The sequence below is a fragment of the Pezoporus occidentalis genome, unplaced genomic scaffold, assembly GCF_034315485.1.
Source record: "Pezoporus occidentalis ecotype Australia unplaced genomic scaffold, CSIRO_AGI_Poc_V1 ctg98, whole genome shotgun sequence".
Lineage (NCBI taxonomy): Eukaryota > Metazoa > Chordata > Aves > Psittaciformes > Psittacidae > Pezoporus > Pezoporus occidentalis.
In genome coordinates, this window is record NW_026916347.1 from 1,961,826 (window position 1) to 1,979,343 (window position 17,518).

At 43.4% G+C, this 17,518-nt stretch overlaps 1 protein-coding gene across 7 annotated transcripts in view; it reads right to left on the reverse strand.

The window, feature by feature from the left end:
• ARHGAP22 (Rho GTPase activating protein 22) overlaps positions 1-17,518 on the reverse strand; it is a 157,361-nt gene that overhangs the window by 14,338 nt on the left and 125,505 nt on the right. For 6 of the 7 annotated variants that reach the window (XM_062606653.1, XM_062606649.1, XM_062606652.1 and 3 more), the window contains 2 exons: positions 4,171-4,378; positions 124-256 (listed from right to left, as the gene is read on the reverse strand). In XM_062606653.1, the coding sequence (XP_062462637.1) occupies positions 124-256; positions 4,171-4,378 (341 nt within the window). Of the gene's footprint in view, positions 1-123; positions 257-4,170; positions 4,379-10,363; positions 10,589-17,518 lie in introns of those variants that run through there. The other variant, XM_062606656.1, reaches the window with a different exon arrangement.

Here is a 17,518-nt window from a genome sequence, read left to right on the forward strand (position 1 = left end):
AGGTTCCCAGGAACTTCACTGATTTAAATCAGGTCTGAAGAGTGATGAGAAAAAAGCTGTACTACGCTGAGTCTGAGGAACAACCTTTGAGGTAGAAGGAGGCAGATTAGAAGGATCACTGACCTCTCCCTCATCTTTTGAGAGTAGCTGTCCACAAGAAAGAAAGTCTTCGTATTTGGCAAAGGGGATGACAGGCTCTGGCAGCTCTCGAAGGTAAAGCTTCAGGAGGGACGCCACAGTGTGAACATCAGTGTTGCTGCAATAGAAAAGAGGGAAGGAAATTTAGAAACCCACACCACCCTAAGGGGTGACTTTCTCTGGAGGTGCATGAAGGTCTCTTGCAGGGACAGGGACAAAGTAGGCACATGGACAGAAACTCTTTTGCCACATGCCTGTACTAAGCAGGAGGGTCTACCTGGGAACAAGGGAAACCTCCTGTTTCGTCAACATATAAATGCATCTCAGGCAATACAGGCAGTGGAAGATACATGTCCATGATACTGCTTAAGGTAGGGTGGTGGTGTGGTTCCTCAGCCAATGTGGATCAAGACTGTGTGCAATACCAACCAGGCAAGTGCACAGCAACCACAGAGCAGAGAGTAGAGCTCTGCATCCTCATGCATCAAACATAACCTCTGATCCTCTCACTGATCACTCCTGCCTGATACTCTTCCCAGCCAGCACCCACCTGAGTCTGATAGGCCAGGCTGTCAAGTATCCTAGTCAATCATTCAGAAAAAAATGGAGGAAACTGTAATTCCTCTGGGCTCTCTATTGCCATTTGGCACAGCTGTTAGGCTGGAGTATCTGGCATTTCCTAGCCCGTTTGTTATGCTGGGATATCAAGCACTTTCTTTTCTCTCCTGCTCCAGGAACTTCTTTTTCCTCTTCTCTCTCCTTTGCTCTAAGTTGGGGTTGAGGTGTCAGATCCTACGATGAAGGTCCTTTTCAGCTTTTGATGTATGACAATACCCCTCTCATTCAAAATCTCATGATGTACAACTTTATTAATCTTTGCAGATGACCACCTAGAAGGTTTTGACAGTTGGAAAACTAAAGAGATTCTGTCACCAGCTCCCCACTACCCGCCTTTGCCCTGAAAACCTTTGAAGAACTCTGAGAAAAACATATCTGTAACCATGGAGCAAGAGCTTCAAATCCTCACCTCTGTCTAAAAGCTGAATCTCTTCTGCTTAGTATGTTTTTAAGCATTTTTGGAACACAGAGCTAAAACAAAAGAGGAAAAATTACAATAGCTGCTAGCAGCTACCACTTGCTACTAATCCTGATAATACTATTCCTGATAAACAGCTCCATCACATTTGGGAGTACCACAGTCACATGGCTGTTTTCTTCAGCTGATTATAAACACTGTACAGATGAGGTCATCATCCTTATTGTTTTTTTCTTTTTTAGTGTAGAGTTTTAGGCATGGATGGTGGATATGACTGTTACTCAGAAGCAGGGCCCAGACTACAGCTTCAGGTCTGCTGGCTGCAGCTACTGCTTCACTCTCAAAGCCATGTGAAATCCAGCCAAACTTGCAGCAGTTTGGAAGCACAAAAGGAGAGACTGCTGTAGGTGCTTCCAAAACAGCAACACCTGTCCTTTCATAAAAATATACATAGGCATTTAAAACCCAAATTGGAAAAGGAAGCCTTTTAAAAAATAAGTATTTTAATTATCAGTCATCAAAGAGATCTGATCCACCATGGGGCAGGCAGGTTCTAGCATTTGGAAGATCACTCTGGATACACGAGCCATCTACAAGCACTGACTGCAACGAGGAAAAGAAAGAAGATACTCCTATCCCTGCACCTGATTTGGAAACAAGCCTACAGACTTTACACTTGCAGAAAATATTTGCTGCTGCCTACTTATCATAAGCCATATATGGATAGTTTTAGTTATACATCAAGAAAATTATGCAGGAAAAGCTTTTCACTTAGCTGAGGTAGAACTGCCTTTCCCCCTATCTGTGATGATCCTATCAAAGATCAGAGACCTGGGCCTACAAGCTGCTGAGCTTACGGTGGATAGAGCAAAAGGCAATGATGGGGGGGACTCTCAACCCTCACACTATTTGGGTCCCCTAGGCTTGCCTCCTCTAATTCTGTACTGAACCTTCAGTTATCACATTTCAAATCAACTACCCAGAAGGCAGGCATTCCTTCATGGAGATCTTTACTTTTGAAGGCAAGACTTAGCACTGATCTAGTTAGCTAGTGCAAATGCCTATGGAAATAAAGGTGCTTCCTGCTTTAAAAATGCTGGGGGCAGACTTGGCTTATCTTCATGACAATGAAGTTAGTATGGATTAGACTAATTAGACTAAAGATGAAAGTGAAACTGTCATTCCTAATTAATTGCTTCTGTAGATACTCCTGTTCCAAAATACAAGAGTTTTCCAAAATAACTTTTTTCACTTCCATGACTTAAAACAATTCCAATTCTAAACTAGAAAAACCCAGGCATTCAGTTAAAAATACAGAGATTTTGTTTAAGAAAAGATGAAGTGAGACAATTTGATGATTTCAAACTTTATTTTTTTTCATGAAAATATCTCCAGATATTTGACACTTCTATTTAGAGAGCAAATGCTGACTGTGGTTAAGAATCAAAGGAAGGAGGATGGGTGGTCTGGGAAGTTGAGGGGAGGGAAGAATTAGAAGAATGTTCCCAATAAACTCTAAGGATATTCCTCCCAGGATGAGACCAAACATTGTGCTTCCCATGCCGGAGACTGCTTCCTCTTCCTTCAGCACTAGGCAGGGATGCTATTGGCAATGTCAAGACTGGCTGTAGGTCCAGCTGAAGTGATCCCCTAGGTTAATGTACTGGCGATACACCAGATGCTGCCTGTACCACCTGAGAAAGTGCTGCTAGTGACTTCCAGCAAAAAATGGAGCCAGGTGTCCAAGTCAAGATCCCAAATCTGATCATACTTATGGACCTCTCATAGAGATGGGGCCAGATACACAAAATGGCCTTGGATCCAAATATCCCTGGGGTTCAAAGTCTCTGTTAGGGTTAAGGTCCAGTTCTCAAAGCACCCTTCAGGTTAACACAATGCTGACCGTCCCTCTGGGTAGCATGTACATGTGAGAGAGGGAAGGAAATACTACAGTTACGGACAAGATTTGGCTGTAAGGGCCCTGAGAGCATCCATCCCTCCTGATGAATTGACTGCCTGGGCTCAGAGCCAACACAGCACAGCTGAGAGCTGCCCCCCTTCCGTTGCTGACCTTGGACGGGAGTGCTCTGAGCCAGGGCTGACGCTCTTCTCATGGGAGCCAATACTAAACTGAGCCTCTACTGTTTATCCTGTGTCTGAGCTACAGCTCCCACTGCCTCACAGCCATGTCTGTGCCTGGCTACAGACCCTGTTGATCCAGACTCTGACTCATGGATAGATTACCTAGCCTGATCTTGGAGCTGCCTCATCACTATGGACTTGCCAGGTGATCACTGGACTGTGTCACTGACTCTACCAGCCTTATTACCAAACTTGGCTCCTGGCTCACCTTGCTCGCTACAGCAGCTGGCCCTGCTACTCCCTGACGTTGGTATGGTCAGCAGGACAAGAAGGCAGCTAGCATGTGTTTGTGCTCCTTAGGCAAGGAGTGATTACATCAACATTTTGTACTGGGAAGAAAAATGCAAAATTGCTATTTTTATTTCAGAAACGTTTGACTCAAGTTTTGCTGAAAATCAAAAGATATTCACTGTTTTGAAATAAATGTATCATCTCAACTGCTGAAATTGTGGATAAAAAAATAATTCTTCTGCATCAGAAAATGCGTTGTTACGGACATGCTCACCAATTCTATACATTGCACACATCACAGCCAGCAAAGATGTGCAAGATGGTGGTGCCTATTATGAAACCTGGTGACAAAGGAAGGGGAAGAGTCAAGACATTGCCACAAACACAGTGGATCTGCCAACTAGCTAGCTTAATGGTCTCAATTTCTCCCTCTGCTCAAGCACTTAGCTGAACGAAGGCCTCTGCACCCAACATCATGCAGGAAAAAGGCCAAGCGGCACTTTAAATGAAGGGAATGATGGCATGGAAAGAACATGTAAACTAGAATAGCCACTGCAAGGCCATTCTTGCCAGAATTTACATGCCACGGATAAACCAGCCTAAATTTGGTGATGTCAACTCACCTGTCAAAAAGGGGCTTCTCTCCACAGTCAAAAGAATCCTGTAGATCTTTGACAAGGTTGGCTTGGCCAGGCATCCGAAAAAGCCCCTCCTCTGTAAGACCTCGCTCCCGAATAAAATCCACACACTGTTCCACCAGCAGTGGGGCCAAGCGCTGGCCATACTTCCTCTCATACTGTACAGTGTCCTCCAATCGCTGTCCAAAGATCCCTGCCAACAGAGAGCAAGACACATCTGTGTGTCAGCTTAAACTCTTCTAGAGCTATGGATCAGGGCATACAGTGAGGGAAGCTCACACGTAGGTGGTGAACCTATGAGAAGGTCCAGTTTCTAGCAGACTTTTAGCCAGTATTTTAAAACTAAGAATTATATGCTGAGTGGGGCTTTTTCCTGCTTAAGAGGGCTTCAAACTATTCACTGCCCTAAACCAGTTTATATCTCACTATATGCAAGAAAGGTGGGGTTAATATTATGTTTATGCATAATGTATAAAATATGCAGCAGTGCTAAATCTGAATTAAGTAGTTATGCTTCCATTGCATCTTCTGTCCCAAGAACGCCAAAACAAAGGCCACACTAACATTATGAGGCACAAACCCTTTCTGCAGGCATCCACCGCAGCTGTCACACAGTTGCCCTTCAACAGTTTGCAGCTGCCCAGCCCAACAGGTAGCAATCCCACTAGCAGGGGACTGATAACATGACAGAATACAGTTGTCAACATTAAAACTGGCTATAGTGAAAATCCCCCACCATCCTGCAAGCTTTGTATTTTTATTTCTTTTCCTTTAATTAAAATTCCTGTATAAGAATTAAAACAGACTAAAATGCATACAAAATTCTTGCTAAAACATGGTGCTGTACTTCCTGCACCTTGAAAATATCAGAAGCAGCAGGTACTCTAAAAACAGACTAGCACAGGCAATTCTCTTAAGTCAGATCTGTTGTAGACATACATCATCATGTATGAAACACTGTCTTCCTCTATGGGGACATTGGAGTTCCTGGTCAATACTAGCTGCCGAATCCACTATTGGCACCAGATCTTTTCAGCAGCATAGAAGGGGCTCAGGATGTAAGACCCAGAGGTTTTAGTTTAATCACTGCCACTAGGAGACTGCTCCATCTAAAGCGACAGCCACTGAGCTGTGTTGTGAAACCCTAATTCTAGCATCCTACAACATGTGGTGGAGTCAGGGAGGATAGCATTCAAGTTAATCATATTTTGGTAATAAGAATTCAGTAAATTAGAGAATCACAGAATCTACTTGATTTCAGATGAGACCAGACCACAGCAGATAGGATATTCTATTCAAAGATTTCTCAAAGCAACAGGAGCCTTTCCACTGATATCAAGGAGGTTTAGATCATGCATTCAGCACTCAATCCTGCAGGTCTGAGGGAAAAATAAACTCAAAGCAGCATGCAGTATTGGAGTTATACTGTGTTCAGAATAGCCAGAAGCAGTGTTTAATGGATGCATGCATGTGCTTACACCACACCAGGGGATTTAGTCCTTTCTTAAGGCCCTACTTACTTTTGTTATAATAACCATATTTTCTATTTTTATTTTAGTGCTATATTCATGGGAGAATAACTCCTGGCAGGAAGTTTCCTAACCACCATTCACTGTCCTTCAAGGGAGATATGTCAAACCATACCTGTTTTCTGCATTTAGACCATCCCTGCTGAGCCCTCAGGGAAACAAACCTTTCAGTTTCAGCTTCTTGAATGAAACACGCAAGAAATATTCAAAAGTCCAATTTCCTTTCCCTGCCAGTTTGTTGTACATTAGAAGACAGAAACCTTCCTTACACTCCAGCCTAAACAACTGCATTACAGTATCAGAGCTGGAGGGCCAAGAAGAGTCTCGAAGGAAATTCCCTCCTTATTCTGGCAAGAGGACATGCCCTGGAGCATGGGAGTGACTTATCTTTATCACTGTAAATATTGGTTTTCTTGAAGAGTAAATGTTTTACTAGTTCTCTTTTCTGATCTCTTTGAATTTTCACTGAGAAGGGTGTCTCTGAAGTCACGTTCTAGGACAGGGAATCTCTTGCTGCTTTTGCACAGGTTGCCGTGTAATTTCATCACATAATCCCTGCTGTCACGATGGGGCACAGCAGAAGTGCTCGGTAGGTGGGGTTCAGCATTGTCTAAGAGTTTCCAGGGCACTTACAGAGGCTAGGCAGCCATGAAAGAACAACCCTTTCAGCCCAGCTTCTCAGACAACTTCCAAATCCAGATCATAGCTGAAAAAGTGAAGTCTCCATGGCCTGTTCATCTCTCAGCCTCTCTGCTGAACCTGCTCATGGAGGAGTAACTCTCAACATTGCAGTAAATATACACAGCAATGATCCAGGAACATGCATCCTCTATAACCTCCCTTATGCTACTCTTCTATTTCTCTCTCTTCCTCTGCATGTTTGATCCTGGGCCACAGGTCAATGCAAACCAAGGTCTTACAGCATTAGCTGTAGCAAGCTTGGGTCAGAAGCCAAGCTGTGCACCTTGGAGACAAAGAAATTCCTCCAAACAAACCCATCTATTGCTTTAAAATTATACATGGTAAAAAGACACACAGGTTTAGGGAGGTCAAGCTGTGGCAGATGTCATGAGAATTATAGGATAGCAGCCCTGTTTTCTCAATTCTCCACTTGTTGAATCACAGCTCTGTTTCCCAAAGGGCATGTCTAGAGAAGGCTCTGGGAAAGAGGTAAATGCTCTGCATTCCCACAGAGATAACGTTTTTCCAGAAGCTCAAGTTCTGGTGTTCTAGAGTGAAGTTAGCGCAAGGACAGTGATGATATCAGACACACACATTGGAAGCACACACAGAACAACTGCATGCATAATGTCCACCTGCATTATGAAGCTTTGTCTCTTTTTCCCTAGACTTGTCTGGTCTGTGGTCAGCAATATGCTCTGATGCGTTTCAGGCAACATCAGTCCTTGCTTTTCCAGTCAGCTTGAATCACAGCAGCAGTAGCTTTCTGTAGGTATAATCAACCCTCCAGTGACCTCACAGTAACAAGTGAACTGCAGCCAGAGACCACTGACAGAGAGGTTAAGGAATGTGACAGATAACAAGATAGAAGGGTGACCTGTTTTGAGATTCAGAAGGAGCAGCAGATGAACCTTTCACAAGCACAGGATTAACATTACTGTGGGTGTTTGCTACGAGCCAGATGCTGGGAAACTTGTCTTTCTCCCTTCTCAGGTATGAAGGCTGGCAACACCTCTTTCTCCTGGATGGAGACAGCAATCTTTGGAAGAAGCAAAGACACTGTAATATTTCTCTACTGCAATATTACTCAGCTCCCTTTGCACCATTTAAAATGGGTAACAAGAAAAACCAGCCATGCAAACCAAGGCTGACACAACTGAGGATGAAGCTGATCTACCTATCATATGATGAGTGAAAGGAGCTGGCACAATCTTGGGTTTCTTCTTGTGTGAGAGTGAGTGCTGAAGTGCTGTGCGGGAGAGATCACACAGCTCTCACGGGTCATTTTTTGCTGAGGGGAAATAAAAACCCTGTAGCCATGGTCAGGCTGAAAGACTTCTCCCAGTCCACCTCTCTTGGCTGCCTCCTGCCTTGGTTTGGCAGCCCCACTCCAGCCCAACTCCAATTGCAGATCTATGTTTTCTCTTTCTCTCAACCCTTAACCCTAATTTTCCAGAGAAGCACTATAAAAGGTCACCAAACATTGCACAGACAATGTGCATGCATTACAGCATGCTGCTGACCACAGACTAGAGAGAAGTAGGCAAAGCTTCACACAGACAATTTTTCACCCAAGCCAAGTCTGTTGGCAACTGCAACTTTCCCTTTGCAGCCTGAATGACACCACAGCTCTATGCATTTTCTTTCTCTCTGTCCTAGCCTTCATATTTTTTTTGCTGAGCCATAGACAAGGATTCCCTCAGCTGCTGCTACCCAGAAGAAATACTGCTCTCAGGCCAGGTCTTTTGGCAATAAGAGCATTAGGGTTGGGGTTTAGAGGGAGAAATCAGAACTGCAGCTATAGCGGGGCCAGAAAGTTTGCTTTGGAGAAATTGTTCATCTATGCAGTGGAGGGGCTGCAGAGCTTGTCTATTGCTTAGAAAAGGAAATTAGTGATAGGGTTCAGAGAAGGATCAAGCTAAGAGCTATCTTTGGAGTGGGGCTGGAAAGAGACTGTCAAAGGCAAATTTGAGCTGCTGACAGTTCTGCACTTGCAGAAATCTTTCACCCAGACATCTGCTGGGGGGCCTTGGTGAAGTCTACCCTCAGGAAAATTACTGCCAGGACTTTCACAGTTAAGCTGGCAAGAGACATAGCAGATGCACCTACTTCAGTCTCCCAGGGCTAAACAAGGGCAGACTGGGGACGCAGTGTCCTGCTAGCTCCGCAAAACTCATCTCACTTCAGCTAGGTCTCAGGAGAGTTTGTAGAACTGATGTAGTAAAATATCCCTGAAACTACCAGCATATGACAGCATCTCTGGGCTGGACAGGGACTGCCCTGCCTTGCAAGGAAAAGCTAAATCTGGAGCCAGTCACACACAGCCTCATCCCCCAGCTCATCAAGGCACAGGCCTGTTTTTAATCACCAGGGCCTGCAGCTCAGACTGAACTTGGCAGCACTTCACTCCATTTGATGATCCTGCTGGAAGACATTAAAATCTTTCTCTTCATTCAGAAGAAGGGGAACCAGTGCCATCCAGTCACACTCCCAGACAGAGCTAGGCTGGAAATAAAGCCAAAAGCTACTAGCAACCCAAGGGTTAACTTTGCTTGTCATATCTTTATCTATAGCTAGGCCCTTTTGTTTGATTTCAAAGCAGAAAAAAAAAAGCCAACAAAAAACTCCAGCATGCCTGGGACTACAGCCTTAATCTAAGAAAGATTCAAGAGATACTAAAAAAAGAGGCTAGCAGAGCTACAGAATTTCTTTCCTCTATTCCAATAAGCTGTCTCTGTTCTTTCAAGATTTAGGTGGCTCTTTGTGGAAAAAGCGAGCCAGGAATGATGTACTGACTAAGACACAGACAGACTCTCTGTCCTGGCCCGAAGAGCTCACCCACCAGCTCCAGGCATACAAAGCCTATATATTCAGCTATGCTGTCCAGACATGCAGTGGGCAGGAAAATATATTCTCCCTGTTCATTTCTCCTCATCAGAGCTCTGATTTCAACCAAAATAAAGACAGAGATAATAAAGTCAGTTCTTGAGTAGATTTTTCTTTATGGGGAGGACTGAGGACTCTGTATGTGCTTAAAATGGGAAAAGTCCAAGCACACCTACGTCAGCTGTATGTACAGCTTAGTACACACACGTTAAAAGATGTGCGGGAAGATAGTCAGGCACACACCTGGATGCTGCTATACAGCAGCACATACACCCGCGCATGCATGTCTGTGAGGCATGTGGTGCCTCACAGACAGGCAATTTATGGATGTGAAGATTGTATACGTGCTCACCTGCACAGGTAAGCGTCTACTTTTACCTTCCCACATTCGTGCTTACGCTCCCATTTATCTGTCCCTCTCACACATGAAAGCATTGAGGAAAAACTCATGGGCAGACATTCAGAAATTCATATGCTTATGCTTCCACAACACAAAACACACACAAACCTCTAACTCTTGTTTCCCCTCCTCTAGCCCACCCAAGCATTACTGTGAATTACTGCATCAGCAATTGAAAAAGGAGTTCCATGTTAGGAGCTGTACGTGCCTAGGAAAAGATAGTCCCTAACAACTAAACGATCCAGCCAGACAAAGCATGCAAGAACGGGGGGGGGGGGGAAGAAAGGAAGTGACAGATAAGTAGGAATCAAGAGAAATTGATGGAGTAACTTTCCCAAGGTCACACAAATGGGTCTGTGGTAGAACCTGGTATCTTCTGGCCCCATTCCCCACAAACAGCAGTCTCCATATACTAGGAGATAATTGCTGTCATCCACATACACCCATTTAAATATTCAGTGTAAAAGCAAACAGAACTCTCCCAAACTATTTTCAAATGCTAGCTTGGCATCCAGTACTATTTTTTTGCCATAGACTGGGAGCTTCCCACTCTTTCCCTCTCTGTAAAGCCAGCACCTTTTCAAGACTCTTAGCTTCTGTCTGAGGCTAAACTCAAATATCTGCTTTTCCTATAGGAAAAGAAAACCGTAACAAATTTGAACTCCAGAAAATCATCTCATACCTCTTGTTCTTGTGCAGCACTCCGCTACATGACAGGCGCTGAGCTTCAAGCAGAAACCAGGCAGTGTCAGACAGCAGGAGCGGCAGAGAAAGAAAGTCCTGACTTCAGGCATCAGACACATTCTGAGTCCCAGCACTGGCAGCTTTCCATTCACCCAGTGCTACAGAGCGGAGAGAAGCCGATCTGCCCTGGGAGATAATCTCGGCAGCACATCTGGTCTTAGCTCCGCAACTCGGCATTAATTATGACTTGTGCAGAAAGCATTTGAAATATCCAATGAGATGCAGAGTTCCCCAGCTCCCTCCACAGAGGGAAGGAGAGGAGAAAAAGACAGGCAGGTAGGGTCTTGCCCACCCTGGAAGCGGCCGCCAATGTAAACAGCAGCTAAGTATGGGTCACAAGTTTTAACAAAGGCATCCCCCATCGGCTCTGTAATATATTCATGCTCTAATTGCTTGTCAGATCTATTCTAGATAGCTGGAAAAGCTGAGCAACAGTTGCTGTCTGCATGCCACACTCTGGATCCCTTCCTGCTACAGGCAGTGCCAGTTGTGCTGCAGGCAACCTGGTGCCCTGGTCTGGCCTCAGATCTTCTTGCAAAGCACCAGAAGCAGAAATCTCATTTTGGAGGGGAACATGCCCCCATCTTAGCCTTGGTGTGTTCTGAGAGTATCTCCAGAGCTCTGGGACATGTTAGAAAGTTTTATGAAGCTTAGGAGAAGTTACAGTCTTTGACCTGTGCAGCTTTTTTGTGCTTACAGCCTCTGCTTTAGCCCTCGACAGAGAAGCTGGCTGATGCTGAATAGCTCAGCTGAGTAACTGGTAAGGAAAGGAATTACATGTGAATCAATCCCCAGGACTTATTTGCAGGAAAACATTTACTCCCTTGACTCCTGCTCTCAGGGTAAGAAGCCTACAGTTAGGAAAAACGCTTATCACACAATGGCCCATGCAGTTATATAGAGGTCAGCCCTACCCTATTTACAAAATGCACTTGTGTGACTGCAGACCTGCAGCAGACACCACCCAAAACTTTTGCCCAAAGCTTCTACGGAATTTTATTATGTGTGACTAACTTCATCTCCCTCTGCAGGAAAAAACAGCGTGTTATCCCCCTGTGTGCAGCTGCTCATCTGCTTCTTTTATTAAAAAACCTATCTGTGGTCTCCACTGATAGACCACACTCATCTGAACATAGCGGCCCACCGCCTTCTTAGTTATTCTGTGGTTCACTTTGAACACACAGGTCAAAGAAGATACTTTGTGAGACAGTGTTGTTTCACAGCTTGGGAAACCTGAGGTCAAACTCTCTCTCTACATTCTCTATATTAATCAGAATCTCCTGAAGAAATTACTGTCTCTTATTATAGGGGAAGGCAGTACCAAGATCAAAAGCTTCAGTTCTCGAATAGCAAGGCAGCAAGGTATCCTTAACTATTCACGGTATACCTTGTGTAGCAAGGTATTGCACAACTGGACACCAGAAGCCCAGACAATACACTAGACCGTGTTTAAAGCCCACTAAAGAATACTGGAAAATGATAGAGATCCTTAAACAAAAGATATAAATGAGATCCTGGGTACTCTTCACCATTCTATTTAATCTCTCTTCCTTTGTGGTGAACAGAGCAGGCTGCAGGTTAGTGAGAGACTGCCCATAGTGCTAAGCAGTGAGCAGGACCAATCCTCTTCTGAACAGCTGAGACACCATCAGGATTTTTGGCACTATTTTCTGGAATTATCCCTCAAAATGTGTCACATCTGCTAATAACCTTATGGAGCCTGGGACTCAAAGTTTGGGATGGGAGCCCAGGAGATAGCAAATGCAGACTTTTATTCTTCCATTCACTTCTCCATTTCTGTTTTCCAACTCTTAAAACACAGGAACAAGGAGGTATCCAATGACATAGAAAGTAATGTTGTTTAACATGGATATTTTTATACCCAAATTATAATTAACCCATGAAATTCACAGCTTCTCTGTGGCCAAGGACACAGCATGACTCAAAGCATGGTTAGACTTCAGCATAGCTTATAATACTGCAAGTTGTATGAGAGATTACGAAGATAATGTAAACTCTTCTCCAAGGAAAGAAAACAGCTCCCTGGTGAGAATAAGAAGCAGAAGGAGCACATGATTGCTCACATAAGCACCACAACTAAAGCATAAAAGCTGCTTCCTTATTGTTCCCTGCACATGGTAGCTCTGCAGCTATCAGTGTCCTGTGAGAAGAATGCAACATTATGCTTCATATCTACACACTCCAGTTACCACCTCTCTCCTTATATGAAACAATTCTCAATCCCTTTCAAAGTGTTGCATTAAAAAAATGTGACTTAGGCCACAGAATATGATGAGACAAATAAAAATCAACACCTGTATGTGTATACATATGTATTTGACTTCTGTGTTTTGAATTTCCAGGTCACAGTTGAATCCCACTTTCTCTGTTAACCACATTTCTCAAAAATGAAATCTGAGATTCACACATAATCATTGGATTGCAAGGGCTGCAGACTTCAGAAGTATACTTGATACTTGATCCAGAGAGTGGGCCACATTCCATATAAACTACCATCAAAATTTTTACCTGGAGAGCTCCCCATATACATGTGCCAAGGAGAGAAGGGGAGAGAAGGAGACTGAACTCCCTCTTTCCATACTGGTGTGAATTTATTTCGCTGTAGAGAAGTTTACCGCTGGGTGGTTCTTATTTTCTAAAGAATTTAGGATTATAAAACGGTTTAGCAAGTAAATATCTCATGAACTTTCTGATGGGGAGCTGAAGGCATTTTCTTTCCTGGTGTCTTTGTATGAAGAAAGCTCTCATGAGCTAGTACCACCACTTACACTGCTGCAGGTACCAGAACAGGGAGAGAGCACCCTGCCTGTACATGTCGCTACAAGCTTTGAGACTGGCTGGGAAGTTCACTACAGCTCGCACCACCTCTGAAAATGTAGGCATGTCTCAGGCTTGGCATCTAACTCAGGTCAAATTCAGTCTTGAATCTGGTTGCAACAGACAAGAGTGGTGAACCCACATGAACTCGGAAAAATATTCCTCCTCATCTCTGATTGTGAGCAAACTTGTTGGCTTGCACAGCTCTAGCAAGTGCCCATAGGGTATAGGTATTTTTAGACACTGGCTTACATGGAGTATTAGCTAATATACAGGTATACTCAAGCAGACCTGTCTGAGAGAGCTCAGATCTAGGAAACTGCCTCATCTATTTGTACAGAAAGAGATCTGTATCCAAGTTCAAATTGGAGATGAAGTTCCCCTATTATAAAGTAAGCTGAGCATTGTACAGATTCATTTTTTAACCCAGGCAAACATGGGCACACAAACATCCCTTGTATTTATTGAAAGCTGGCAGTAAAGTGGCTAGAGTTGATAACTCACAAGGGCTGAACCAAGTAAGGAAGACTTCAACAGCATGTCCTTGTATAGAAAATTTCCCTTCCAGATTCCTACCTCTCCAAACAGTTTGGACAGATCCTTCTCTGAATAAAATGATGTTCCCACACCCCTCCCCTGCTCTGGGCTGGGGTCTCAACCTTTACTGGTAAGATGAAATCTTTTGAAAACAAGCAGGCTCCTGCTGATAAAGAAGTTCTAACTGATAAAGAGTTCATTCTGGGTTAAAAGGTTAGCAAACAGCTATGTTCATCCTTCTGTCACAATAGATTCTACCTGTGTGAGGCGTCTTCCCATCTCTCTAAAATACGTCAGGAAAGCAACTGACTGAGCAGCACTCTAAACTGTCCTGCCATGGACTCTGACCAGTTTATGCTTTAAAATGGGATTCTAACTGTTTGTTTACAGAAAAAAAAGATGACAAACAGACTTAAACATCACTTAACCACAGCATTCTGAATGCAGAGCAAAACGCCTGTGTTTATTGGTCTATTTCTCTCTAAACAAAGGCAGAAAGCATTTAGAGAACAAAACATCAAGAGCAACAAAAAATGGCTCTTAGCAAGCAGTGATCTGGACAAATGTGCCCTGGAAAACTTCTTTCTCACCACAACATAAGAACATCTTTTACAGAACTTTTTATTTATTCTTGCATGTGCCTATCTTCATTTAATAGATAGCTTCCATAGACTCAACTGAAGCTATGTCTGTAGAAAGCATCTGACCAGCAGATCCTCTCTTTCCAGTGTGCTGCATGTTGATGCCCCCACTGCACAGAAAAGCTTTACAAAAATTCTGGGTGTTAGTAACTAAAAAAGAACTATGACATAGTATAATTGTTGCCACCAGTGTCTCATCTCCAGAGAAGGAGGAGAATTCCGGCTGTGGACTCAAATGCAAGGATCATGGAGTCCAAAAGCTATTGCTCATCCTCATCTCAGGTACAGAATGAAATAAATAACTTTCAGGATTTCTGGCCATCCTGAAACCTGACAGTGTCTGTGATCTAGATTCACACCCAAAATTTAGAAAACCAGCTCTTTTCTCCATTCAGAAAACCAAACAAGCTTATGTCCTCAAGTCATCCTGTATCCCAAGCCCAAGAGGCTGGTAACCTATGCACAATCAGTCGCTGAGAAGCAGATGGGAACAACAGAGAACACATGGATGCTTATCCAAATCAAACTTCATCATAAATACCTCTGTCAGTGTGTAACCTGCAACTGTAAAACTCACTACCAGGTAAATTGCACATGGTTTCACTTTGCAGCTTCTTCAAACTCATTCATGGATGAAAATCTGTAACCAATTTACCTTCAGCCTCCAGTATACAACTAAAATCCTCAATCTATATGAAACGTAACTTATACCTTCAATAGCCAAGCATACGGTTGGGGATCTAAGTTCTAGCAAAAACTGAACCTGACTTGTTGTGCTTGGGGAAAAGATGGCATTTAGCTCCAATTTGCAAAAATGGATAAAACATCTCAGAAAATCAGCTAGCCTTCTAGAAAACATTAAGGGATGAATGCTCCCTTCCCTGACCCACAATTCTGAAGGCAGAAAGGGGAAACTGCAAGACTGATTACGCGATGATGGAGCAACTGTGGGGATAGAAGGGTAACATTCAGAAAGGACCTAAGAAAAGAGAGACAGAGTGAATTTCTTTGTTTTCAGCTCCTAAATGGTTAAAACTGCAACTTGCAAGGAGCAGGCTACCAGTCCCCTTCAGTAAGCACATATCCTCACAACATTCATCAAAGGACTAAAACAGAGAAATTAAATACTTGCCTGCAAGCTGAGAAACACCACAGGAACATATTTGTCCCATTAATCACATACTGCCAGGACATGCAGTAAGAGCCATCAGTATCTTAAAGACTGTCAGCTTTCAAACATCAAGCATGAATGTAATGATTACAAGAATGGTCTCACTGAGAAATCACCAGCGCAGGAGGTGGTACTGCTCAGACTATGTGCTACAGGCAGTAGTCACCAACAACATAACAAATGCACAGCCACTATTACTTCTCCATAGCACTTCTAGCTGAAGAGAACAGGAAAACAATCTGCTATAAAAGCAAATCCAAGCTCCACCATATTTTATCTAAAGGTGGATTACTCTTAGCAATACAAGCTATATGACACTAATGACTCCCTCCAGAACTTTCTTTTTGATATCCCAGGTGGCCTTCTATAAAACCATCTAATTCTATTTTGAATCCATTTATTATTTTTGTTTTGAGATCTTGTGGCACTGAGTTTCATAATTTAATTGTGCACTGCATTAAACACTTTTTCTATTGGTTCAAACCCCATGTTTGTGCATTGTTCAAATCCTCCATACATTTGCAATTTTATGCATCAGACTTTCCTGAAATCTTCTCTTTTCCAAGACCCTTTTCAAAGTAATTTTTTGAGGAAAGTGCTTAAGTTGGGTAGATTTTCCATCTCAATTGCTTATACAACCTCTAGAATACAAGACTAATTTAGGGCAGAGCTTGTATTAAAAATTCTGCTCTGAACTTGAAAAACCAGACAGCAAATCCCATGAGAAGCTTTACCCTGCTCACTTGCAAATGTCACAGAAGTAATTTCTACTTGTATTTTTTCTGTATTTGCTGTCTGGTTGAGCAGGGGCACCAAGAAGGATTCTTGCTCAGCTGCCTGTCATTCTCCAGCTCTGGATGCCTGTTCTTTGGTGCCCAGGACTGTCCACACTAACAAAGCGATCATTCACTTGATGTCAAACTGCATCATCACTTAGTAGCCACTGGAACTAAATTGGTTAATGACAACTAGAGATATGGCATTGCAGTACAGCACTTGTGCTGCTGCCTGGGGTTTCTAAAATCAGCAGCAGGTGACTTGCCCCTCTGACAATATAGTGACACAATACTCTGAAAATACCCCATTTCTGCTCTGCCATGACCAGGCTACTGCATAGTTTCCACTCAGAGCCCAGAAAAGCTTGGGCAGTGGTACTGGATGTCACTTAAAGCCTTTAGCCAGCAGCTTTAAAGATGAAATACATGCAATTGGTGTGAAGGTTAGGAATTTTATATGGAACTTGAACAGCCATCTGACTTCTAAAGGTAGGATCTTCAAAAGTTAGTAAGGAATACCTTTTGCCCTTGACATGCTTTAGTTTTACACCATTCCGTCAAGTATTTACACAACACTGATAAGATCCACTCTGAAACTTCTCCAGGCTAAACAATCCCAGACTTCTCAGCTTCTCTTGGTATTTCACTTGCCACAATCCTTTAATCATCTTAGTGGGCTTTTGCTAGAATCACTCCAGTAAGGCCACGTCCTTCTTGTCCTGAGGAGCCAAGAATTGGGCAAAGCACTCCAGATGTGGTCTCATAAGTGCTGAGGGGAAGGCCTACCTCCCTCAACCTGCTGGCAATGCTCTTCCCAATGCAGCCCAGGAATCTGTTGGCATTCTTTGCCACGAGGGTGCATTGCTGGCTCACACTCAACTTGTTGTTCAACAGCATCCCAGGTGCTTTTCTGCAAAGCTGCTTTCCAGCTGATCAGCTCCCAGTATGTACTGGGAGAGAAGAGGGGTTCAGGAGATTTCATTTTAAGTGTTAACTTCCTCCAAGCTCAAGAACAGTCCTCCCCACCATGTACAGGAAACCAAACAAGGTGGCAGGAAGCCCACACAGATGAACAAAGTTGCTTATATTTATCCAACCCCAGATACAGGACTTTGCCTTCCTCTCTGTTA